At 49.7% G+C, this 26,539-nt stretch overlaps 2 protein-coding genes across 3 annotated transcripts; one reads left to right on the forward strand and one right to left on the reverse strand.

The window, feature by feature from the left end:
* Positions 1–4,858: 4,858 nt before the first annotated feature.
* Positions 4,859–11,772, reverse strand: FHL3 (four and a half LIM domains 3). 2 transcript variants are annotated; one of them, XM_044237850.1, is made up of 6 exons: positions 11,668–11,772; positions 6,828–7,001; positions 6,568–6,742; positions 5,445–5,614; positions 5,162–5,348; positions 4,859–5,028 (listed from the first exon to the last, which is right to left on the reverse strand). In XM_044237850.1, exons 2-6 carry the CDS (start codon positions 6,981–6,983, stop codon positions 4,874–4,876), a joined length of 843 nt encoding a protein of 280 aa, XP_044093785.1. In that variant the 5' UTR covers positions 6,984–7,001; positions 11,668–11,772; the 3' UTR covers positions 4,859–4,873. The 2 variants fall into 2 exon arrangements, with proteins under 2 accessions (XP_044093785.1, XP_044093786.1); XM_044237851.1 differs by having other exon boundaries at positions 6,828–7,088.
* A 5,124-nt stretch (positions 11,773–16,896) lies between these two features.
* UTP11 (UTP11 small subunit processome component) lies at positions 16,897–26,144 on the forward strand. The gene is made up of 8 exons (XM_044237852.1): positions 16,897–17,038; positions 20,179–20,240; positions 21,668–21,770; positions 22,160–22,273; positions 22,768–22,861; positions 22,950–23,080; positions 25,071–25,181; positions 25,901–26,144. Exons 1-8 carry the CDS (start codon positions 16,976–16,978, stop codon positions 25,982–25,984), a joined length of 762 nt encoding a protein of 253 aa, XP_044093787.1. The 5' UTR covers positions 16,897–16,975; the 3' UTR covers positions 25,985–26,144.
* The last annotated feature ends 395 nt before the right edge of the window (positions 26,145–26,539 follow it).

Here is a 26,539-nt window from a genome sequence, read left to right on the forward strand (position 1 = left end):
ACTCGAAGAAAAGGGAGCATCACAAGGTAAGCATAGCCGGTGTGCTCGAGGTGGCAGCAGTGCCCCCTGCTGGCCGGAGGTGTCGTGGAGCGATGCAGAGTAATTTCCCGGTGCCTCTAGGGGGCGTACAGAAATTCAAGAATCTGAGGTTAAGGGGCCGACTTCCTGGAGTTTTTATGAGGCGGGTGGGGCAGGCAGGGACCTCCCCGACTGAGGAGTAGTTGAAAAACCTGTATGGGAGTTGGGGGACCGGACGTTGAGTCTTTAGCTTTCAGCGTGACTTCTGTTAACGTTTTTTCCTTCTCTAGACCTCGGTGTCCTTCTTGTTAATAATGTCTCTCTCTCTCTCTCCCTTTCTCGAGGTGCTTGGGTGGCTCAGTGGGTTAAGCCTCCGCCTTTGGCTCAGGTCATGATCTCAAGGTCCTGGGATCGAGCCCCACATTGGGCTCTCTGCTTAGCAATGAGCCTGTTTCCCCCTCTCTCTCTGCGTGCTGCTCTGCTTGTGAACTCTCTGTCAAACAAATAAATGAAATGTTTTAAAAAAAAAATCTCTCGGGACGCCTGGGTGGCTCAGTTGGTTGGACGACTGCCTGCGGCTCAGGGCGTGATCCTGGAGTCCTGGGATCGAGTCCCACATCGGGCTCCCAGCTCCATGGGGAGTCTGCTTCGCTCTCTGACCTTCTCCTCGCTCATGCTCTCTCTCACTGTCTCTCTCTCTCAAATAAATAAATAAAGTTAAAAAAAAAATCTCTCTGTTTTTTTTTTTTTCTTCAAGAAATTCACATGTGTAGGGCTGCCTGGGTAGCTCAGTCGGTTAAGCATTTGCCTTCGGCTCAGGTCATGATCCCAGAGTCTTGGGATCGAGCCCCACATCAGGTTCTCTGCTCAGCAAAGAGTCTGCTTCTCCCTCTGCCCAGGCGCCCCCCCCATGCCCGCCAGCAGGGGCATTCTCTCTCTCTCTGAAATAAATAAAATATTTTAAAAAACAACAAGTTCACATGTGGAGAAAAACCTAATTGTAAGCAAGGGGTCTGGTTAAATAAAAAATGGTACATTCACGCAGTGAAATGCTATACAGCCATAAAAAAAGAATGAAGCAAGTTTCTAGGTATAGAAATTAAAACATATGTCCATATATTCAGATGGTCATAGCAGTGTTATTTATAATCAACAAAACTGGTCGCAGCTCCAACATCCATTAGCTGATGAATGAAAATGTGGTATATCCATACAGTGGGATAGTATTCAGCAATAAAGGAATGTTACAATATAGACGAACCATGAAAACATCATACTAAGAAAAAGAAGCCATACACAAAAAACGACATAGGATATACTGAGATGAAATGTCCAGAAAGGCAAATATATGGAGCAGAAAGTAGATGAGTGGTTTTCTGTGGCTGGGAAGAAGATTGGAAGTGACAGCAAATTTGGTGGTGATAGAAATGTTTTAAAATTGGATTGTGGAGAGAGTTCCACAATGCTATTAAATTTGTTCAAAGTAATTGAATTGTACACTCAAAGCGGGTGAATTTTATGTTATGGACTTTATGGAACTTATCCCTCAATAAAGCTGTTTAAAAAAATCTATATGAACTCAATGGAAAGATGGCCACACAAAGTGAAAAAAAATCTAGACACATAATAGTGTGTATAAAAATAGATGCACGAAGAGGTTATTTCTGTGAGGATATCCAAGTAACAGTAAACAATGGTTGTTTATGAGGAGATATCCCAGAAGATCTGGTACAGGCGGGAAACTTTTCTTTGTGTGTACTCAGCATGAAAGGTTTTTTCTTAAAATGTACATATATTACTTTCACATTTTAAAAAAATGTTTATTTATTTATTTATTTCACACACACACACACACACACAGATAGAGAGAGCCAGAGAGTACAAGCAGAGGGAATGGCAGAGGGAGAGGGAGAAGCAGGCTCTGCACTGAGGAGAGAACCCAACCCTGGGATCATAACCTGAGCTGAAGGCAGCTGCTTAACCGTCTGAGCCACCCACCCCACTTTCGCATTTTAAAAAATAAACTTAAAACTCAAAATGAAAATATATATGTACATAAGCATGCTTAACAAAAAAGAACCAGGAGGCTGTAATATATCAAGGAATTATTAGTGATTTACCTATTCTCTTTACTTTTTGTAAGTCTCCAATTTTTCTAAAATAGGAATGCGTTGCTTTTTGTTTTTTAAAGTTTGAAAAATAACACAGGATGATAATGACTCTTGTCTTGCCGGCTCATGGGGTGTTTTGAGGGTTATATTTATGCCTAAAAATTTAAGCAAGATTTCAACCTTAAAGAGAGCACCCCTGGCAAAATTCACCAGAGGTGCCCCACCCCTCCCCAAAGAGGTGGGAAATCTCTATTCAAGACTGAAGACAATCTGTGTGTGTGTGTGTGTGTGTATGTGTTTGGTAGGGTTTGGAATCTACCATATTTCATCAAATATGAGATGCCATCAAATGTTAACTCCACCATTTTATGTTACACTAAGAAAGAAAAATTTGTTAAACTGTGTCACATCTTCTATTATACAATGCATCTGGGTTTCCAAGATGTTAAATCTGAAAAATGTTTCTCTTGAAATCAATGTCACCGTAATTGTGTATCTTTTCCTCTTAGGGGGGTGGACCACTTAAGCAAAAGCATTCACCTTCTTTCCCTTAAAGCCTTCTCCTTTTCCTTGAGCCAGTCACCAAGTCGTGTTTTTTCCACCCCGATGCCTCTTTACCTCTCTCCTCCACCAGTACACCAGTTTCCAACAGAGCCTGCTCATCTTACCCCTGCTATCCATTATTCATGCTGTAGCCAGAGTGATCACTTATGCCCCTGCTTAAACATTTCCACTGGCTGCTTTACCCGTAGGGTGAGGTCTGTTTCACTTGGCATTACATTTTTTGTGACCTGGCCTCTGCCTGCCATTTTAGTCTCTCGGCACTTCCTCCGAATGAAATTATTTGCTGCTGCCCGAAGCGCCGTATGTTTCTTCAGCTCGCCCTTTCTTTGCACCAGCTGTTTTCTATGCTCGGACGACTCTTCCTCAACAAGTATTTATTGAACACGTAGTAAGTGCCAGGAGCGGAGAACAGTAGCGCGAGCAAGGCAGGCGCGAGCCCAGTTCTCGAAGAAGCCGGTGGGAGAGACAAAAATGTAAACATGTAATTATTAATTATAAGCACGCGTGGTGGGTATTTGTAAAGGTTTGTTGAACATGTCAACCACAGCCCCAGAAAGTTTAAGATTCGAATCCGCCCGGGAGGCAGTCTGAAAGGAATCTACCTGTGACTCCCTAGGTGACTTTGTGGAACTGCCGAGTGGAGTCTCCACCTCTGTGAAGTGGAAAAATGCGCGCCCCGCAGGATTTCTGGGAGGATTTAGTGTGAGATACAGATGATCACGCGGGTCAGCCGGACCCGTGGGCCCCCCTCCCAGGGGACGCGAGGTTCACCCGCACCGTGGCGCCGGTCCCCACCCCAGGAGGCGGCGAGCGGGACCAGGAGCTCCCTAAGCCGCGCGCCCCGCGAGGGCGCACCAGTGTGCCTCCGACCGTCCCGGGCCGAGGGCGGGGCAGGGGCCGCCGGCGTCGGACTCCGGCAGAGGGGAGCAGCGCTCCGCCCCATCTCCCCACTTTGGGGGACAGCCCCCCTCTCTCATTCCCGCCTCCGCCCCTGAATCACGGGGGGGCGGGGCCGTGACCCATTCATGCCGGGAATCAGATCCAGATGTTCCCGCGGCGCGTGCAGCTGCATCCTTGCCTTTTTTGGCAAAAAACGTGCGGCCGCGAGCGGATCCCGGGCCGCCTCCGCTAATCCTCGGGAAGAGGGGGAAGGGGGTTGGGGGTCTGGGCCCAGACTGGGAATCCGCACGGGGTGCTCTGCGGGATTTGGGAAGGGCTGCTAAAGGAGGGGGGCGGTTTGTACTGCAGCGGGGAACCCACCGCCAACTCCACTCGAGTCCGGGACCTCCCCCAAACCCCTCCCATCCCCAACCGGAGGAAAAAGCCCTTCGCCAGTACTGGGGAGGCTGGTTAAGCCTGAGAGGGACGGTAGCAGCGTCGGGGATCCCAGTTCTCCGGAGATTTTCCACCCCGTGGCCCAGCAGCTTCCTCCTCTGCCCTGCACCGAGGAGGTCTGGAAGAGCCTGAGTCTCCCGGTCTGCGACGGAACCCCCCACCCCACCACCCGCAGACAAACACAGAGAGGCCTTCGCTTCCTCACACTGCTTTATTGCAGAATCTGGAAGAGGGGGGAATGAACCAATTCCACCCCTCTGCCCATCTCTGGGCAAAACGGAGCGCAAACAAAATGAGAAAACACTCGACAGACACGGACTGGGCAAAACCCTGTGCTCTAGGATCCCCTTAAACAGTGAACCCCTGATTTGCTGCCTAGAGAGCCCCAGCCCTGGGGATACGGTGGGATTGGGGGTGGGGAGGATCAAGCCTGAGAAGAGTCCACTTCTGAGGGCTTCTCAGGCACCCATAGAAGACCTAAAGTCTCTGGAAAAAAGTCTAGATTGAAGGGGGCCTGGGTCCCAGAGTCCAGGTTTGGAGGGTTGGATAGAGAGCCCTGATCTGGGGAGAGGTCTTGGTCTGGGCACCAGACTGTGGGGAAAGGGCTGAATTCTGAAGTCCAGGCTTGCGAAAGGGATCTGAACCATGGAGGCTCCATAAAGGTCCAGGTTTGGGGGCCCTGGGTCAGGGAGTACCGGTATGGGGGTGTTGGAGTGGGGAAGCTAAATCCTGGAGCCCAGGAGGAGCCCTGATTTGAGGAAGGGCTGGGTCCCAAAGATGGTATGGAAAAGGAGCCTTAGTCCTTGGAGCCCTGGTTTGGGAGGCCTGGGCCCCGGAGTCCTGGCTCAGGGCCCTGCCTGGCTGCAACCCTGGCACAGCACTTGGTCTCCATCCGGCACAAAGCCTTGGCCCACCAGGGAGGTGGAGCAGCGGGCGCAGGAGAAGCAGCTGTGGTGCCAGTGGCGGTCTTCAAAGGACACATACTTGCCTCCGCCGAGTCCTGGAGGGGAGGCTGGAGGTTAGCTCCGAGGGTCCAGAGCATAGTCCTGTCCCTCAGACTCACCCCATTCCAGATCCCGATCCCGTTCCCTTGCTTGCACCCTACCCGCCATGCTCGCTGACCCATGTCGCACCTGTGATGGGGCTTTTGCAGCTGCTGCACTTGGGTGCAAAGAGTTCTCCAAAACAGGCCACGCAGTAGGGATCATCATCCCGGGAGGTGAACTGCTGCCCTGCCAGGGGCGTCTGGCATCCCGTGCAGACCAGGCATTCTCGATGCCAGGGCTGGTCACGGTAGGTCACGCCGCCTTGCGTCAGCGTCTGTGGGGGCAGCACCGGTCAGCAGTGGGGAGCGGTGATCCCCACCCTGGGACAGAGCCTCGCTCACTCCCCACCCCCGACCGGCCCTGCCCCCACCTTGCTGCAGCGAGCACAGCGAGGGGCAAACTTGTTCTCATAGCAGGGGACGCAGTAGTGAGCACCCTTGTCCGGCACGAAGGAACGGGAGCCGAGAGGCTGTTCACAGCCGCTGCACAGGAAGCAATGCTCGTGCCACGTCTGGCCTCCATATTCCAGCTTCCGGGACCCTGTGGGGAACAGGGGTCCCTCTCAGAGGCTGGGTCCCAAGCTCCTGAGGGCTGCCCTCTGCTGCCCTTGAGAAGAGACCCCGCTGTTCCCAAAGCCTAAGCTGGGTGGCATCCACACACATGCATCAGGACCCTCATAACCCGTATGGCACCCACGACCCGCTCCTCCCCAAGACGACACATGCTAGGCCCCCAGAATCTAGACGCGAGGGGTCTGGCATGTGTGAAGTCCCCACATGTGCTAGATAGGACCACGTCAGCATCCACCAGGCCCCCATGTCACAGGCACGATGACTCAGCACATGCTAAGCCCTTACACACCAGACACGATAGCTTTAGCACACCCGCAAAGACACAGGTGCACTACACCAGCGAGTCTCTGCCCCCACTGGATTCTAATGCCGGGCACCGATTCAGTACCTGCGAAGCCTTGGTGTCTACTAATCATGTCATTGTCCCCATGTCCTCAGCCCTCACCTATCTATGAGGCATGAAGGTCACCATACATGTTAGGCCCTGTTTACCCATCTCTACCCCGATGTACCCAGCAGGATGGTCTCACTGAACTCCTCGCTCCTAGTGTACTAAATACGCAGGTGTGTCTCAAGCTTGTCAGTCTGCCCATGCACGGTAAGCCCACAGGTTTGTACCAGGTCTGGCACATGTTAAACCCTCAGGAACATTCCAAGCATGTGGGTTCCTGCACATGCTAAGCGCTCATGTGTATCCCTGGGCATGCCAGTCCCTGTGCATGCTCATCTCCCAGGAGCGTACAGGCAGGACCGGTCCTGTACGTGCTCAATTTCCAAAAAGATGCCATGCGTGCAGATCTTTGTAATACTAAGCCTCCCGGGATGCACCATACACGTGCCCGTCCCTCGGCCATGCACGGAGCCTGCGCAGAGGCCTGGCATCAGGGCGGCAGGTGCACGGCGGGGCCTCCGGGGACGTACCGGGCATGACAGTCTCCCCGCAGGCGGAGCACTGTGACGAGAAGGCGCTGCAGTAGCAATCATTGCAGAGCAGCTCGTTGTCCTGGCAGGTGAAGGGCTCGTCGGCCAGGGAGCGCTTGCAGCGGCAGCAGCGGAAGCAGCCCTCGTGGAAGTGGCGGTCTTCATAGAACAGCTCCTGCAGGGAGCATGGCAAGGGCCTGGCACCCATGCCCCTCTGCCAGCCTCCACCCACTCCTTGCCCGGTCTGGTCCAGTCCTTACCCTGGAGTCGTGCCCGATAAGCTGCTGGCACTCGGCACAGGTGTTGGCAAAGGTGCTGTCATAGCAGGGCACACAGTAGGGACCATCGTCCGTCTGGATGTATTTGCGGCCATACAGGCTCTCACTGCATTTTGCACAGTCAAAGGCCTCGCTCATGGTGGCTGTGAGTGAGCTCTGCCAGGTGCCAAAGGTGGGGTATGGGTCACCCAGTCGGGCTGTGGCTTAGCCCCTTGCAAAAGCCCTTTGTGTTAAAAACAACAACTACAACAACAACAAACCCAAGAGACCAGGCCTAAGAAATGTGGGGTCCAAACAGCAGATGATGAAGATGGGGGTGCTTCTGGAAAGCCAGTTGTGCATGTTTACTTCTGTATTTAACAGTGTGTAGAGGCGGGGGGGGGGGGGGAGAAGGGGTCAGGAAAAAATCAGGAAGCAGAAGTTGTTTTCTTATCTGAGCCCTGGCAGATCTGGGGGGAGGGGGCTTTTCCTGGGTCAGTGACTCATTTCCTGCCCCAGCCTGAGTTTAGCTTCTACTGTCCCTACTGTCCCCAAAGGGACAGGAGCAGGGGCAGAGAGTCACCCCACTCTCTATCACGAGTGAAGAGCACTCCCGCCCTCTTCTGACTCCCAGGAAGGGGCCTTAGGGATATGGAAAAAGGAACCTCCACTCAGAGCTCCAGAGTGAGGAGCTTAGGGATATGAATGGGCTGTGCCCGCCCTCTCCCGTTCCAGGAGCCAGTGGAATGTTAGAGGGATATTGGGCCATGAATGGTGGAGGTGGAAGTCACCTCGGGCCTCCTTCCGTCCGGGAGAATCAGCCCAAGCAAGGACTTCAGAGGCTCAGGCTAGGTTTAAGCAGGAAGGAAATCCTGTAAGCTGGATACAGCCAAGCTTCCCCAGCTGGACCCTCTGCCCTCACCCCCATGCAGCCCCTGCTGGGTCTCTTGGTCACACCAGCCTGGACAGCCTTGGCCTGCACATCTGCAGCAGCTGTGGCAGAAGGATGGCTAGATGTCAGGTTTGGCCCGCAACAGGGGCAAGAAAAAGGAAGTGAGATGCCTGGGGAGGGAGGGGGAACTGAAGACAGGGATTACGCAGCATGCCCCTGCCATCTCCAGCCAGGCATCCCTCCTGGCAGATCTTTCCAGTCCCCTGGGTCATTATTTCCCTCCCCCTGCCTCTGGGAGAAACAGCGTCTCCCCAGCTTTTCTGGTTTCTGAGGGTTTGGGGTAGGGGGAGTAGAGGGTGAGGGAATGGGAGCCACAGAAGACATTTTCTCCCCAATCAGGCCCCCTCTTGGGTGGGGAGTCAGGCAAGGGGGAGCCCTCAGAGCTGCTGCTGCAGAACCCAGCCCCCACCAAACCTCAGACACTTTCCATTTTCTCAGGAACAAAGCATGTTTGCGGGATGAGGTCATCCACACAGCTGCCTCTGGAACAGGAGCATAGGGAGTGGGGGGGCAGGGAAGTGGGGTTCCCAGTCCCTTCTGCTGCCCCTGACTCCAGTCTCTAGCCCCAGGTTCAGAGCTCCCCGCCCCAGCGTCCTCCGTCATGAAGCCTGCTTTCTAAGGGCTGGGATCCCTGGCTGGGTGGAGAGGAACCACCAGGATTCATAGGAAGGGGATGTTCTCACAGCTGCAGAGGAGCCTGGAGAGGACAAAGGAACCCACCAACCCACTACCCACCCCCCCAGCACCACTAACTGGCAGTCCCCAGCCTGCCCAGGCTCAAGTTGAAGGAAAAGTGCTCTTTTTCTCGGCCACCCCCAGTGGGAAATTCTGGCCAAGAAGCATTGCTCTGGCTTGGAGTTCAGATTCCAGGTGCCAGCAAACGCCCAAGCCTAGAGGGCCTGGCTCTTGAAGGGATGTTCTGTGAACTCAAAGCTGCCCTTCTGTACAATGTGTGTGTTGGGGGGAATACAAAGTTCATACCCCAGGCCAGGCCGTGAGGCCTCCAGGGGCTGGGATCTTCAGAGAGGAGATTCTGGGGGAGAGCTATGATGTACAGTAGAGGGTAGCCCTCTTTCTTGGTCCACTCCCCACCAGTCAGGCTGGGTTTCCTCTGGCCCAGCATCTGAGGGTTGCCTGGGCTGTCAGCCACTGGGCAGCAGGGGGCAACACAGGTGGAGCGTGTGGCTGTGGTCTGTCCGGGAGTGACCCGAGTCTTTTCCTTCCTTCCTGGCGTGGCCCACAGCAGCCAACACCTTCCCGGGCCCAGGCTAGCCCTGGGGCCAGACCCTGGGAGGCAGTCACCACTCTGAAACAGGGGCACCCCAAATAGGGTATGGGCATGGCTTCTGTTTCCTTCCCAGAATCCCCCAGGCTCTTAGTCTGTCCAGCTGGATGCTAATGAGGACAGAGTGAAGGGCACAGTCAAGGCCCACCTGTCCCTGCCCATCCCCCTCCCTCACCATCTCCCTCCTACTTTCCTTGGCAGTGCTAGGGGACTGAAGACAGCCGGTCTTATATTCCTTCATGGCTAGTGGGGTATTGGGGGGGGTGCAAGGGGAGACTGCTCAGTCTGCCAGATGGTTCTCAGTCCCCGCTTCCACCAACAAACACACACACACACACACACACACACACCCCTACACCTGACCCAGACACACACACATCTGACACATCCTGGTGAACCTTCCAGAGCTCAGAACGGCTGGATAAATGGCTGAGGCATGTGGCTTACAGAGGCTCAAATGTGGCATGTGGATCTGAATCCTGACTTCTTTCCTTACTAGCTGGGTGATCTTGGGCAAGTCACTTAAGGTCCCTGGGCCTGTTTCCTTATCTAAGCTTACCTCCTACTCCTGCGGTTGCTGTCAGGCTGAAATGTTGGTGCTTGGAAAGCACCTGGCAGAAAGTGAGTAGTCAGTAAAATGGTAGCCGTTGGTGTTTTTATTATTAGCCCCTCACATACCAGGGGTCAGAGAAGTTTCTGAGCCAGGCCTGGGTCAGGGAGCTGGCCTGGGTTTTGACCTGGGAGTTCTCAGGGTAGACCCATGGATAGAACAAAGAGCCCCCCCGCTGCCCCGGCCCTGTTCTGCTGGGCGAAGTAAAGATGCCCAGGACGTGGCCAGGGAGCTCAGTGGGACCAGCCTGACCCCAGAGAGACCCGTCACCCAGGTACACAGGTGTAAGTACCTGCACAATGTCCTGCTTTGCACGAAGTGCCATCCTATCCACCATTTCACCATATCTCCCAGAAGACAGGCAGGATAGGGGATCATTCCCATCTTACAGTTGAGCATAGAAACCAGGGACAAGCCAGGCCCAAGGTCACTCAGGTCTCAGAAAGGCCTGCTTTCCAGCCTGGAGCCCTTTCCTGTTTTTCCCCCTAAAATTGCTGCAGTGGCAGTAAAGGGGGTGGTCAACACTTAAGAGCAGGGGTATGGGAGATACGGGGTGACATCACCAGCACAGGAACCTCACTCTTCTCCCCCAGCTGCCAACCCTGCTGTTGGAAGACACCCAGAAGCCTTTCCAACTACCCATGCCAACCGCTCAACTCCTTTGCCCCCCTCCACCATGCACTGTCCAGGAGGACCCTGGCCAGGTCCCACAGCTGTGAGTCAGGATCAGAGCAGACCCCTCCCCCAGCTCCCATGAACTGACAGGAGATTTAAGGGGAGAAACCTAATTCCCCCCACCCCCTCACCTCCTGCTATCAGGCACCAACCCCAAACTTTTCCTTCTCTCCTCTCCTCCCCCCATGGGGCCTAGGAGTCAAAGGAGTTTAGGGGAAGGGGGGTGGGAAGCAGGATCCAGCAGCTGCCTTGGGGACAGCAGAGGAACAGTTCATTCACCCTGAGTCCCCCAGGGCTGAAGCAGCCCGTCCAAGATGTGAGTTTAAAAATAAGTTGGGCTGTCTTGGTATATGCCTGGGGCTCCTTTTTGATCTCGGTCTGTCTTCAGGTCCTCTGCCTCACAGGGGTCTGGCTGGCCCAGAGTTTCTGTTTCCCCACATCCTTGCTTCCCAGTCTTTCAGGCCAGAGTCTTCACAGGTCTCTGGGAAGCTGTCAATGCGCCCCCATCAAAGTCAGCTCTGCCCCACTCAGCCAGTCCGTTCCTCTGCACACTTGAGCGGTCTTTCTGTTTTGCGTTTATCTCTCTGGCTGGTTAGCTCCCAATGCCCCCGCACACCCCCGCGGGTTTCTACCCCTGGACACCCAAATCTTGGTTCCTGAGTCTCTCTAAGGGGTTCCTACCCCTTCTCTCACTTAGCACCTCTGTTGCTGAGTGTCTCTGTCTCCAGTTTCTGGAGGGCTCTCTAGGCCTCACAGAGGCTAATCTATCACGAGGCTAAGGAATCTTAGGCTTCAGCGCCCCTCACTTGCCTAAGACCCTGCAAAGCCCCGGGAAGGTCGCTACAACGTGTCCACGGGGGGCAATGCATGCTTCTCCTTCAAATGCTCCGCTCCACAAAACCTGGGTCGGTCCCTCTGCCTCGGGTCTGCCTCTCGGTGACTCTACCGCCAAGCCTCTGTCCTTTCCTCGGGTATCCCTGCAGCCTCCTGTCTAAGCCTGACTCTGCTGTCCCAGTCTCGGTCGCGCTCCACCGGGCTTTCTGGGAGCCTCACTTTTTCGAACCCTCCCGGTGACTCGCTTCACTCTGGCTTCTCCGTTTCAAACTTGGCCCCCTCCCCCGCCCAAGTCTCGGAGCAGCCCCCGCCCCGCTTGGCGTCCAGGATCAGTGCGATCCGGGAGGCACCCTCCGGGGCTCAGCGCCCCCGCGCCGCCCGCTCCCAGCGCGCCCCGGGTCATCTCGGCCGTACCCGGGTCGGGAGCAGGGGGCGGCGGCTGGGGCAGGGAGAGGGGATTCGGAGCCGGGTTCGGCGGGGAGCTCACCTCGAAGCGGGCGGCGGCGGAGGGGAAGCCGGGCCGCGCGTCCCTCGCCGGCTCGTACCTGCGGGCCGGGCAGGGCTGGGGCAGAGCAAGCCGCCCGCGAGGCTGCCGGCTGCACACGGACTGTGTGGGCGAGTGGGAGCACTGCCCCAACCCCTCCCCGAGGAAGTGCGCGCGGGGCCCGCCCCGCCCGGACCCCGCCCCCTGGCCGCCCCTGCCCGCGGGGTGGGGATCCCGCCCCGGCCCCGCATCCCAGAGGGTGGGGGCCAGACCCCGCCCACATCTCCTTTTTTGCGCTGGAGCCCGCTCCAGGTCCCCTCGGCCGGCCCAGTCTAACCTGGCTCTCCCAACCTTCCCGGGTGGCCAGGACCCCGCCCCCGTCCCCTCTTCGCTTTCGCCGTACTCTCCCCCTGCCTTCCCCTCTCTCATCGGCAGCCAGCGGGAGACTGCTCTACTCCATCTCAAGGAAGGAGTACAGTATCCAGCAGACCAAACCAAGGTCCATTAGGGGACCAAGAGTCCATGCCTCTTCGTGAGTGCGTCCCTCCCACCGAATCTAGCTTACCCCCCACCCCCACCCCGGGGGTCACACCTAGACCGAGTTTGTAAGAGTACTTAATCAAGCCTGGGGGGGAGTGGTTTTGATTCTGCTGTCATGGCCCTATCAGTGGGAACCAAGGTGTTCTCTGGCAACAAGCAGTGAAGAGAAGACCCCCTAACCCCGGAGAGGACCTTGACCTTTAAAGCGCTTGATTTCAGGGCTCTGAGTGGCAAAAACAGAAGTAACCAACTCCTCACCTCCAGCCGCGTCCTGGGACAGAGAAGTTTGGCCTTGGTTTCCACAGTGCCCAGGAATAGTTTTGACCTTTGAAGCCCAGGGGAGACCCTAATCCTTGGCCTCATGGTTTTTGGATTTCTCAGGGAGGGGTGTGAAGCGTGTGCTCAGATGGGGCACTGCAGGGTTGGTGGAGGGAAGTGGAGGGAACCCCTCCTCCCCCACCTCTACAGTTTCCAGTCTTCTGGCTTCCTCCCTGTGCCTGGGAGGGAGGACTGGCGTCTGCCAGGGACACAAGGCCCCTCCAGGTCCTTGAGGCCAACTCCCCTGGGATCCTCAGGCTTGTCACTAGGCATAAATAGCCTTGATGTAGAAGGGTGGGGGAGGGAAGAGGAGGCTCTGCTGTACTGTTTGCAAAACAAGAGACAACAAACCAACCCTAGAAATAACCTCAGCATCTAGAGTAGAGATTCAGGTGCCCACAGAGGTTCTCCCATCCCCCAGGCTGGATCCAGCCAAGTTCTCAGAGCAGAGGCTCATTCCCATCCAGGCTGGAGCTCCTGAATTCCTTCCACTCCCATCTCTGAATCATATGCTTGCCTTCCTGGGTCCCAAGTCACCCTTGAGGCCAGGTTTCCCTCCAAATCAAACTAATTGCTTTATTATTGTTCCTGATACCTGGACTGTAAGTGCCATGAGGGCAGGGACTAGGTCCTTCTTGTTCACTACCCCATTCCCAGTACTTACTCCGAAGCTGGCACATAATAAATATCTGATGAATGAATGAATGAATGGCACTGCTTCAGTTTGCACTCCTCTCTACCTCAGTTTGGACCACAGGTACCTGCTAACCAGAGTCTAGGGAGTAAGCAGCCCGCCCACCGGTGGGCCCTTTCTCTGGGCTTTGTCTTGCAGGTGTAGGTGACTCCTAGACCTGGGGAGGGCAGGGAAGATTGCCTGGTTGGAGTAGATGACAAGGCAGGGTCTGATCTGGGGTAAGGAGAGGGCAAAGATGAGCTGCTTTCAGAGAGGGAGGGCTTAAGACTGAGTAAGGAAGGTGATGGATCAAAGATAGAGTTGGAGTCTCTGGTGTTTCCTCAAGGCTTGAACCTCTGCTGAACAGCCTTAATAAGAGCTGGCATGTCCTGAGTGCTTTGCACCAGTCCCTCCCGGCCTAAACACTTTGTGTATATATATATATATATATTTGGGGGCACCTGGGTGGCTCAGTGGGTTAAAGCCTCTGCCTTCGGCTCAGGTCATGATCCCAGGGTCCTGGGATCAAGCCCCGAGTCGGACTCTCCGCTCAGCAGGGAGCCTGCTTCCCCGCTCTCTCTCTGCCTGCCTCTCTGCCTACTTGTGATCTCTGTCTGTCAAATAAATAAATAAAATCTTAAAAAAATATATATATATAAAAGATTTTAAATAAATATATTTTTTGGCAGAGAGAGATACAGTGAGAGAGGGAAGGAACACAAGTAGGGGGAGTGGGAGAGGGAGAAGCAGGCCTCCTGCTGAGTAAGGAGCCTGACACGGGGCTCCATCCCAGGACCCTGGATCATGACCTGAGCTGAAAGAAGATGCTCAAAGACTGAGCCACCCAGGCGCCCCAGCACTTTGCATACATTAATGTACTTGATTATCCCACAACTGTATGAAATGTGTATTCTTACCCCCATTTTAAGGTTGAGAAAATGGAGGTACAGAGAGAATAAGTAACCTGCCAAAGGTGACACAGCTAATAATAGCAAAGGCTGGATTCAAATCCACACAATCAAATGTCAGAGCTCCTTATGCCATAAAGGGCTTAACCGGCAGGCCCTGCAGCCTCTTTTTCACTCAACCTCTTTTCGCTTCAGTTTGCTCATCCCTTAAGAGTGCTTGACTCCCTGTCTCCCAGCATTCTCATGAGTATTAGAGGAGAGTACACAGTAGGTATTGAGTATGTGGGACTCACTCGGCCCAACACATTCCCTTTCATGGTCCAGTGTTAAGGTTCTGCTGCTTGGATTGGGAGTCAGGAGGCCAGAGAAAATTAGATTTTTGGCTTGGGCCAGGCTGGGGGAGGGACACTGGTAGAGGGCAGGGGCTATGTGTCCTTTCCCCTCCCCATTTCTAGCTTTCCAGTGGGCTCACATTTCCCTTGGCCCAGGAGGACTACGTGCCCCAGGGAGGTCTAGGGATCAGCCACATGGACTCCCTGTTCCCATTTCCCATCAGTCCTCCCCCCCTTCTCTAGGGAACAGGTGTGTCTGAGCTGGGGCTGGAAGAAGAGCCTGATTGCTGGATGACTAGCCTTGGGTGAGTGGGATCTGGCAATCCCTTTGCCCCTCAGGAAGCCCCCACACACCCTTCCTTATCTCACGCTGGAGGAGGTCTCACTCTGGGTCTTCTGGCTGTTCTCTCACCTTGGAAGCATTTTTTTTTTAATTTTTTAAAGATTTTATTTATTTATTTGACAGAGAGAGATCACGAGTAGGCAGAGAGGCAGGCAGAGAGAGAGAGGAGGAAGCAGGCTCTCTGCTGAGCAGAGAACCCGATGCGGGACTCAATCCCAGGACCCTGAAATCCTGACCTGAGGCGAGGCAGCGGCTTAACCCACTGAGCCACCAGGCGCCCCAACCTTGGAAGCATTTTTAAAGAGGAGCCCCTGAGTGACAACTGACAGGCCTCTCTTGGTTTCCTGTGGGTGCTGAATCACTCCCCGATGCTTGTGATCACAAGCCCTTCTTTCCCCAGTGAGAAAACTTCCTTCCTTCTCTGGGCGTATTGCCCACTCTTACCCACTGGGCTGCCTGGAGCCCCCGCCTGGCCTCATGGCTTAGCAGACACCCTCTTTCAGATTGCCCAGAAACACTATTCTCATGAACCCAAGCCTCGCAATACTCTGTGGGTGTAGAGGGTGAAGTGAGTGACTTCTAAAGAGTATGCAGGGTTGGGGGTGGGTGGGGCAGGAGAATTAACCTGTTAAATGCCCTCTACAAGCAAGGCACCATGCTAAGTGTTAGTCATTGCCTCCTTCGGTTCTCACAAAAGCGGTATGAGTTGGTTATGTTATTATTTCTGTCTGATAGGATAGGAGGCAGGGCTCTGAGAATTTGACCACGTGCCCTAAATCCAAGCTGATAGCGGTGGCTGTGCTATTCAAACCCAAGGCTGATTCCTGGGTCCCTTAACGGAGCTGGGGCTGGAATGGTGGATCAAATCACGAAGGGCCTTGTCTTTCAACGGTTAAGTCACAAATGCGGTGCAAGTTTGTTAATGTCTATGACCTGAGTTGGGCAAAAGGCTCAGATTGAGAGGCAGGAAAAAACTTTTCACATGGCAGATCTCAGCTACTTTCAGCTTTGTCATGCCCACCCTTCTGCTGGACTGGCACCTCCCGGGACTGAGGAGAGGATTTCCTCGGAGAGCCTCAGTGGGAGGCGTGAGCTCTGTCACGACAAATGGGTGCAATTGCAGAACTCACTGAGGGTTAGCTTCATGTGATAGAAAAGAAAACCAAACACCTCTGAAGGGCCCTACTGTGCCCAACCCTCTCTCTAGCCTTACTGGTACCTTTAGTAACAACAACCAACAACCATTGCTCCAATTGATTGTGAACTCGTTCAAGGGGTGAACACAGCATTAAGAACTTTAAACATATTAGTTCTTTTAATCCTTACAACAATTTCGCGGACATACTATTATTACTATCATTTTACAGATGGGGAGATTGAGGTTCATTGAAGCTAATTTTGTCTTGGCTGGTGGCAGTTAGGATCAGAACACACCTCTGTGGTTTTTGGTCCTAATCGTTACATTGTACCACCTCTGAAACTCATTCTGTCAGCCAGCCATTCCTTCAGGGTGTGAGGGACTCAAAGCTTTTAACTACCGCCGGGAGAGAACTCCTGCATTAAACTGTGAGCCTCTCGACAGTCCTGTGAAGCAAGCAGAACACGCTATTATTATCCTTGTTTTATGGACGAGAAAAATGATGCTCATTAAAATCAAAAGACCTGTCAAAAGTCACACAGCTGGTAAGTGGCAGACCCAAACATGGCTTTAAGTTCTCCTGTCTATAGGGTGCGCTTTCCCGCACAGGATAAAAAATTCACACGACTCGTACCTTGTCACGCACTGCATAAATCGGGTAATTGGAGCGGAGCTGTAGGTGACTGCGCATGCGCACACCCAAGCCCTGCTCAGCCCGAGGGCTGTGCCAGCCACGTGTTCCCAGGAGCCAACGCGGAGCCGAGCGCGAAAACGAGATCTCTGTACACGTGCACAAGTTCTGGCGAATGAGAACAGACCCTTGCAGAGTCACGGGACTAGACCCAGGAAACTACACTTCCCAGAAGCCGCTTGGAGCTGGACGCCACCGCTGGAGGACGTAGTTCCGGAAAAGGCGGCGCCGGATAGGCTGCGGATAGGACGTGGGCTGTTCTAAGCAGCTGGCACCCCGGCCCATTTCCGGTAGGATAGGCGGACGCGGCCGCCGAGGGTTTGCGGAGAAGGCGTTGTCTACTCGAGTTTTTCCAGGCGTGAGCAGACATGGCGGCGGCTTTTCGGAAGGCGGCTAAGTCCCGGCAGCGGGAACACCGAGAGCGAAGCCAGGTAGGACCGCACAGCCCTCACGAGTGCTGGCCCGTGGCCTCATGTGCTACCCTCGCCTCCTCCCTCACTCCACCTGCGGGCCCCGGTCCCTTCCCAACGTCAAGGTGGCACGTTAATAAACTGAAATGTATGCTGAAGACGCGGGCGTGCCTGGGGCGGAGCCTCGCGGCATGGCGAGGTCGGGGGTCGTCGTTCTCGCTCTGGGAGGAGCATTGGCTGTTTTGGCGAGTTTTCAGGGAGGGAGTTGGGCGAGACACCGTATAAAGCGCTTGACTGGGGGGAAGGTGAGGTCAGAGTGCACACGGGCTGGAACTGGAACCCCATCTGTGGGCCCTGCCCGCTGCATAGGGGGTCTGTGACCCAAGAGGTTGGTGATGATCATGTTTTTATCACCGTGTGGCGTGGGCATTGTGCAAAGTCCGTGAAGCTCCGCCACATACATTTTTGTTTATGTCTCACAGTGTAATGTTGATGTTTTCTATCCCCATTATACAGATGAGGAAGCTGAGGCCCAGGGAGCTGAAGTGACTTGCCTAGTGACAAACACCAAATTCAGGTGGATAAACAGTTGTAGGACTTTGGAGGGTGTGTCTGTGTTGAGAAGGTTGAATAGAAATTCGTTTAGTATATGAAGAATCAGTGTATTCATTCCATTTTGCTTAGAAATCACATCATAACCAATCCAGAAGGGCCCTTAGGGATATCTGGTCCAGCTTCATTTGGCAGTTGGGGAAGAGGGAGAAGGGCTCATGCAGAGTTGTGTTTCTGACTGATGGGATGGAACTAAGGCCTCTTGACTGCAGTTTAGTCTTCCTGCTTAATATCATTTATCAGACATTTATTGTGCACTTGCTATGTGCTCGGTGTGCTGGGAGCAGTAGTGTAATTTGTTTGCCACCCTGTCTGAACCTATTCGTGGACTTGTGTAAAACTCATGATAGAAAATGTTTGTTGTGTGCCAGAGCCAGAGAAAGTGCAGAATGCTTTACTGTCATTATCTCATTTAACTCTCACACCATGTGGAAGTAGGTATTACTATTTTCTCACATATGGAGATGGGGAAGCTAAGGCTCCGATAGGTTAACTTGCCCAAAGACATACAGTGCATACTGACAAGCAGCAAAGCCAGGAATCAGGCCCCATGTTTTGAATCCAGAGGCCACTAAAAGATGAGTTAAGAGGCACCTTTATAAGAGATGACACATGAAGAATGCCAGATGAGGAATTTGAAAGCAAAGAGTAGAGATGATGAGGGAAATCATCACGATGGAACTTGCTGGACTTGAAAGGCAACGATAATAGCATTTTGAGCACTTACTGTATGCTAGGTACAGCCCAACAGCTATACAGGATCATGTTCTTAAATCTGCAGCATGTCTGTGAGGTGGATATTATCCTCATTTTCCAGATGAGGACTCTGATGCTTAAAGAGATTGAATAATGTGTCTAAAGTCACAGTTGTAAGTAGTTGATTTGGATTAACAGAGAAGACCGGGCTTCTTTGGCTGGCCATAAGCATGACATGGTCATGTCTGAGTAGGAATAGAGGGACTTTGTGGGAGAGATGAAGAGAAGGCCATGCTGGCGAGAGCTCCATGTTTGGGTCAATTTAGACTTTATTCTCTAGATCCTTTACTGAGGTGCTGGGTAAGCTCCAAAGATGTTTTGTATGGAGGGGGTAGGTGTGCTTAGAGGAGCTATTAATGACGCAATGCCAGGTCTCCTATAACACAGATCCCTTTGAATTAGTGTTTTTGTATTTTTTGGATAGATACCCAGTAGTGTGATTCCTGGATCATAGAGTAGTTCTATTTTTAACTTTTTGAGGAAGCTGCATACTGTTTTCCATAGTGGCTGCACCAGTTTGCATTCCCAGCACCAGTGTAAGAGGGTTCCTTTTTCTCCATGTCCTCACCAGCACCTGTTCTTGTGTTCTGTTTGTTACTATTATTTCTTTTTAGTGTTGGTGTTATTTTAATTACTGAGTTATTTATTATTTCATTTCAAGGATAAGAGACGTGACTAAAAATCTCATCTAAATTATTGGAGAAGTTTAAACAGAGAGAGGTATTATGTACTTCTTCAAAAGTTGAGATTATTCAGAGCAGAAGATGCAGTCTTCGGGTGGTGAGGAAGAGCACAGACTGTGGCCCCATATGGAACGGGTTCCAGTTCTAGCTTTGCCAGTTATTCTGTGTTCTTGGGCAAGCCTCATTCCCCTTTTGGAAAATTGGGATAACAGTTGTGTGTTTTATCTACTCCTCTTGTTTGTTGTGGGGATTAAATGAGATTGTAACAAGCATAGCAGATTGTTTTGTAACAGAGTTGGTGTCTAATAACTGTGGCCTGTTATCGTGTGGGCAGAAACATCTAGCACAGACACTGACATGTATTAATTGCTCAACAAATAGCTTGTAGAAAGATGGTGCCAAGATACAGTCCTTCCATACTATCCAAGTTCTGTGTAAGAAAAAGTATTTTGTGTCACACTTGGCTTTTTCTCTCATATTTCTTATCAAAGATATAATAGTAATATGCTGGGTACCTGCTTTGTGCCAGGCCATGTGCAGACACTCCCACTCATAGAGGCTCATTTAATCCTCATGATAACCATGAGAAGCAGGTACTGTTACTCTCATTTTATAATTAGGAACCAGCGGCTCAGAGAAGTTAAGTGACTTGCCCAAGGTCACAGGTTGTTAAGAGGTAAAGCTTGGATTTGAACCTCATTCTCCAAACTAAATTTAGTGCCCTTGCCACAGTTGCCTCCCTGTTAATTATGTTTTCCCTTCATAGTATTTTATAAACCCTTGGATTAAGTCTGTAGTAATTTTAGTACAGCTGGCAACTGCTTGCTTAGTGCCGAGTCATTGTTGCCTCTCTCTCTGTCCTTAATAGGCCAGGAAGCCTACTATGGCAGTGCTTGTGACCTCTCTGGCGGCTGTATGGTACCTCTCATCCTTGGGCAGAGCCCAGTTGGGGGAGGGGGGGAGGGAACAGGGTAGCAAGTTGGCTCCAAGGACATGGATTTACTGAGCACTCCAGAGACTCTTGTTCCTGTCAGGTGTCATGTTGATTTCAGTATGTTTTTGCTGAGGAAACTAAGAGTTCTTTTTTTTTTTTTTCCTTTTGTCTTCTAGCCTGGCTTTCGAAAACATCTGGGCCTGTTGGAGAAAAAGAAAGATTACAAACTTCGTGCAGAGTGAGTTCAGTTTTCTGGTGGAGGTGCTGCCGAGAAAGCTGACAGCTTCCCTGCACTGCAGCTGAATTGTTCAGTGTCTGACGGGATAATTTCTTGCCATTGACAAAATGGCCAAAACTCTGGCAACCTGTCACATACTTGTCTGTGACCCTAACCTTTTCTCTTTGTTGGGCAGGGCATAATTTATTTAACTGTAGTTGCATTGTGAAATTTTTTTTTCTTTTTTCTTTTTTTAATTATGTTGCTCTAGATAGTTTTCTCAGATTGGCTTTGATTTGCTCCTGCCTTGGTGTGTGAGCCAAAAGCTGAATCTTTTTTTTCCCTCTCCCTTTTCTTGAAATGCGAGATATAATCTAAAATTCCAGTCATTGAGTCTCTTACATCACTGCGTGTGTGGTGTGGAATGAAGAGATGTGAAAGATGGATTCATAAGACTGAGCGTGGGTGATAATGAACTCTGAAAACATTTTATAAAACAATTACCCCCATTCTTTTCCTTTAGCACTTTATTTGCAGAATACTTTATAATTGTTTGTTAACCATGCTTGTCAGCTGAGGTCCTTTTGTGCTCCTGGTACAGATGGTGATGGATTAAGTGGATTGCTCTGCATCCCAGAGTTTTTAACGCTAATAATGATAACTGAATGCTATTACTGCACTAGGCAGTGTTTTAGAAGACTTGCAATTTTTACACTTATGCATTCCTCCCAGTAACCTTCTGGGAGGCTATTACTATCATACCCATTTTATAGATTAAATTGAGATACAGATTGGTTAACTAATTTACCCACATTACTTAGCCAGAAGTGGTAGAGTCCAGATTTTCATCCTAATAGTCTGGCTCCAGAGTCCATGATTCTAGTCTATATGCTGTATTGCACTGTGGAGTTTCTGAATCTTATTTGGTCACTTGGTGCCCAAGTTTGCTTTAGAACCCTGTCTAGGGGTACCTGGGTGACTCAGTGGGTTGGGCCTCTGCCTTTGGCTCAGGTCATGGTCTTGGGGTCCTGGGATTGAAGCCTGCATCAGGCTCTCTGCTCATCGGGGAGCCTGCTTCCCTCCTCCCTCTGCCTGCGTCTCTGCCTACTTGTGATCTCTCTTTCTCTCTCTCTTTGTCAAATAAATAAAATCTTGGGAAAAAAAAAGAGAACCCTGTCTAATGAGCTCTGATGTGTGCTTTGTTTGGTGTTTCCCTGTGAGGAGGTAAACGGCACTAAAATATGTGAGATGTTAATCTCAGGTGAGTTTTGGGATAGGAGAGGAGCCTACACAGACAGTAGCTCAACATCAGTGACTGTGGAGTCTGGATCAAATCTAGTCATTGCTTTGGCTTTTTTGGGTTTCATTTTAAGTAAACTTTAGATGCTTCTAAAGTTTGCTCATTGTGAGTTTGTTGTTTTTGTTGTGAACCTCATTTAACCTTTTAGTGACTACCGAAAAAAACAGGAATACCTCAGAGCTCTCCGGAAGAAGGCTCTTGAAAAAAATCCAGATGAATTCTACTACAAAATGACTCGGGTTAAACTCCAGGTGGGTGCCTAATGGATCAGTTGGTATTCTGAGCTCCACCTCATTAAAGAAAATAAGGATGGGGGAAGAGATGGAGAGGAAGGATCCTTGGCCTTTACTTAGCCCTTCTCTAGTTGGTCCAGGTGTTCTTGGTCCCTGTCCAAGGCAAATTGCCCCTTTATGAACAGCATGCATTTCTGCTCCGGAATCTGAGTTGTTTTATGTCTGGAGCTGTTCTTAGAATGGATGACAAGGTGCTAAATTGAACACGCATCTTGGGCTTTGTGTACTGGACCGCTGTTGCATATGGTATTCAACCGAATACCATAGCTAATAGTCATGAGCTATGTTAATGACTTATTCATGATTTTAATCTAATAGGGAATGTATGTTTTAAATTTGGATTTTAGGATGGAGTTCACGTTATTAAGGAGACTAAGGAGGAAGTAACTCCAGAACAACTGAAACTGATGAGAACCCAGGATGTCAAATATATAGAAATGAAAAGGGTTGCGGAAGCTAAGGTAATAATTGAAACCCGTTGTTCTGGTGTATTTTTGTTATTGAAGAAAAATAAAAATTCACTGGTATCAAATTGTAAGTTGATTTCTTCTGGCATTTACAGATTAAAAGTGCTTCTTGATGGTGGTAGTGATTGAGAAGTATAGTCAATATGGTGGAGTGAAAAGCGTTCATGTTTGGAAATGAGACTTATTTAGGTTTGAATTCTGGCTTTGCCATTTATTAGCCCCATGATTATGGATAAATTAACTTTTTTGAGAGATTGATGCCTTGTTTCTATCTCATGGGAATGTTAAGTGAGTTTTGTGGAATGTGTAGCCCAGTACCTGACATGTGGTTGATGCTTGGTAAATTTTAGTTACCTTTTCCTTTAAAAAAATGAGGCACATTTTTTGGTGGCCCGTGATAATGATGTGAAATGGTTTAAACTTGTGCATGTTCATTTCTGATACCCTGACGAACCCAATGTAAAATGGGATCATGTTCTGTATTCTAGAAAATTGAAAGACTAAAATCAGAGCTCCATCTGCTGGATTTCCAGGGGAAGCAGCAGAATAAGCATGTGTTTTTTTTTGACACCAAAAAGGAAGGTATGAAATATATGAGGGTTTCTGGGATTTCTAGTGTGTTGGTCTGTTTGGCATTATAGGGTGCCTTAAGAATTGTCTTGACTTTCAGTTGAGCAGTTTGATGTTGCCACTCACCTGCGAACAGCCCCGGAACTTGTTGACAGAGTCTTTAACAGACCAACAATAGAGACTTTGCAGAAGGAGAAAGTGAAGGGGGTTACCCAGCAGACTCGACTGAAGGTAATTTCCTCTGTTGTTTTTTGAGTCTGAGCTTAGGAGCATCTAGGGTTGGTTGGTTGGTTGGTTTTTGTCACTGCACTGGGGATGGGAGTGGAAGAGGGTTCCTTGGGGTTTTGTTTTTGGTTTGGGGTCCTTGGTTTTTAAGATTGGGGAACTTGTGGCCTAATGGTCAGTAGTTTAGGGTCTGGCTTTTAGATTTGCATTTGAATCCCACCTCTCACTCTGGGGTTTGTGCTTTTAAGGCTTGTGCCTGATTCAGAGAGAGGAGGGGACACTGAAGATTAAGGGATTTGGTATATTCTGATACCGCACCTTTAGCACCAAACATATGTCTCAGAAAGTCTTTACGTATTATGCATTTGTAACCAAAGTTGTTGTTTTTTTTTTTTTTTTAAGATTTTATTTATTTATTTGACAGACAGAGATCACAAGTAGGCAGAGAGGCAGGCAGAGAGAGAGAGGAGGAAGCAGGCTCCCTGCAGAGCAGAGAGCTTGATGTGGGGCTCGATCCCAGGACCCTGGGATCATGACCTGAGCCCCCCAGGTGCCCTGTAACCAAAGTTTTGTATTGACTTTTCCTTATGGTGCCTTCCATCTCTGGAACTGGGTTTGTGCAGAAGACATGCTTTTTTCTCAAAGCCTTCTGGAGTTGAACTCTCACTTCTGACTGATTCATTTAAAAAAATGCTGTCAATGTGTTTCAAGCAGACAGCTGTTCTGTTTTGATTTGAATCATTTACACCGCATCAGCTTTGCTTCCAATGTTTAATTTCACAGCAGTTTCTCTAGCTCAGAGGCAGCTAAACTTGCTGTAGTAATATAAATACCCCTAATTAGTTTGACTATATTGGGTAATCCCATAAATTTGACAGTCTGTGTAATAAAGTGAAAACAAAAGCTGTCTGAAACCACTGCTGTGAGACTGTGCTAGAATTGGTGAATTGTTTAAATCTGAAGCCCAGTCATAGTCCCCTCTTGAAGATAACACTTCCAGCTGAGGAGCCGGCTGACTAGTGTTCTCGTGATAACCCTGTTTGTCAATTAGTTGTATTTTCAATTAGCTGTGTCACTAACACTTCTCAAGTGTTGTGGTAGTCCCTAAAGAGATTAGTGCTCCAAACAGAACAGTTCACCAGCACGCCTTTTGAGAAGTTGGGAAGGTTTGGATCTTGCCATTTTTGTCGAGTGGTATTGTTTCTTTCGGTGGTTCTGTTGAGAGCAAAAATATGTTCATTAAGACTGCTGGTGGGTGATTGCAAGGGAATTTTTAACCTGTAACTTGGAGGGGTAGACAGTCTGTGGGTGGGCTTCAGGAAGTCTGTGAACACTCTTTCACGCTGATACTTTGTGTAAATGGGTATATATGTTTGCACAGATTTGTACCAACACACATACATGCTTATTTCAAGAAAGAATGAAAAAAAAAAAAAAGAATCCAAAGCTTTCATGAGTTTCTCAGGGGTTTTTAATTCCCCCAAATTTAAGGACCCCTGGCCTTTGAGGGGGATTCAGCGGGGAGTGTTCTTGGGTCAGCTCTCACCAGAAAAGTCCCTCTCTCTGAGTTCTGTGGTTCTCAGACATCAGCACACTGGCCAGTGGCCTTTCTGTCCTCTGTTCACATTGTGTAGGGTTTCCAGGTCTGGCTCATTCCTGTATTGCCTTAGGTAACCGGGACGCTCACATAGAGGTTGAACAGCTTAGTGTAGTAGTGGAAAGATTCCTGGGATCTCTGAGACTCTCGGGACAGTCCTGACTCTGTTCCAGGTGAACCACGTGTCCCTGGGCAAGTCTCCAGGGTTCTGCTTAGTTCTAGAATGTGGTGTTCCTAAAATGGACAATTTTATAGTCCCTTGTTGTGTTGATTTCTGAGTGAGAAGGGAGTTGATGAAACCATTTATGCGTTGGGACTTAAGTGGATTAAAAAGCAGGTTTTTTATTCATTTATATCTTGTTCATTTTATTGAAAATGTGTGTATTTTTTTTTTCGCAGCGGATAGCTAAAGAAAGACAAAAGCAGTATAACTGCCTGACACAGCGGATTGAACGGGAGAAGAAATTGTTTGTTATTGCACAGAAAATTCAAACACGAAAAGATCTTCTGGTGAGGAGAGAGAGCCTGAGGCCTTCCCCCCCCCCCTTCCTCTTGTAAAGGTCTTAACTGAAACTGGATTTCAGCTGTGTGTAAATCAACCCCAGTGAAAATGTCTGCTCCTCAGGGGCAGTGGTTTGAGCCAGTGTCTGTTACTCTGACAGTGTTGAAATGTTCCTTGATTAAGAAGGGTAATAAGGGGCTTATTAGTCAGTGCTCTGGAACAGCAAAGGGTAGGATCAGGTAGCACATGAACTTTATAGCTTGTGAGCAGCTACGTGTAACATTTAAACAGGTTAACAAAACAGTGCGTGTCACTCACTGGTGTTTAAAAATAGACAACATTGTGTAGTTAAAGAGCACAACTAAGGATTATGCGGTGTCCTGTTCATATTCTTATCATTCCTTTGAATGTCAGATTCTTCAGCTTTGCAGATCCTTCAGATCTGCCTTTCTCAGCTAGGGTTCTGTGAGAATATGCCCTACAAAAATATTAATTTGAGTACCTCCCTCTCAGTTTTTCTAAGAACTTCTACACACTGGTAGCATTCTAGATCCCCGGGGGAGAAAAGGATTCATTGTGTTTGGGGATACTTTGGGGTGGTGGGCTTCTTCTCTTCTGCACTTTGAGAAGGACTGAACTAGGGCCTTTCTAATGGTAGTTTATTAACCTAATTGTTTTTCAAAACCCTCTCCTGATGTTTACTGGTAACTTTTTTACTCTTTTGTAGGATAAAACTCAGAAGGTGAAGGTGAAGAAACAAACCGTGAACTCTCCAGCTATTTACAAATTCCAAAGTCGTCGAAAACGTTGAAGTGGTATACATAAGCTTTGTCATTCCACATGGAAAATAATTGTTTTTTTCCTGACTTCACATTCCATTAGTCTGAATGACATGGTTTTTCCTGTTTGTAACTTTAATTTATTACAGATCTGGCATTTGATATCTTTCTGCGAACAACATTTAAACGCTTTCCTTTGTCTTACTTTTTTTGGGATATGAAATCATGCCCCAATATATCTTTATATACCCATGTATTTTCTTCATGCTGACCATTCTATAATCTCATTATGACAAATTTTGGAAAAAAATGAATTCCTCTCTAACCCCAGTACTTACTGAAGAACACCAAAGTTATTAGTGCTAGGAGCTAGGACATTGGAAGTGAACAATATTGTGAATGTTCTGCTTTATTTTCTCCCTTCTGTAAAGACATGTACTGGTTTTTTTTTTTTTTTTTTTGCTTTATTTTTGTGTTCTGTAAGTATAATTATAGCAAACAATTTTATACCTTTTTTACTTAAATTAGCCCTTCCATTTTGTTACATCACTAAATTTTAAAAAAGTAATATATGTCCGTAGTAAAAA

Source organism: Neovison vison, chromosome 2 (assembly GCF_020171115.1).
Source record: "Neovison vison isolate M4711 chromosome 2, ASM_NN_V1, whole genome shotgun sequence".
In the NCBI taxonomy this organism is placed as follows: domain Eukaryota; kingdom Metazoa; phylum Chordata; class Mammalia; order Carnivora; family Mustelidae; genus Neogale; species Neogale vison.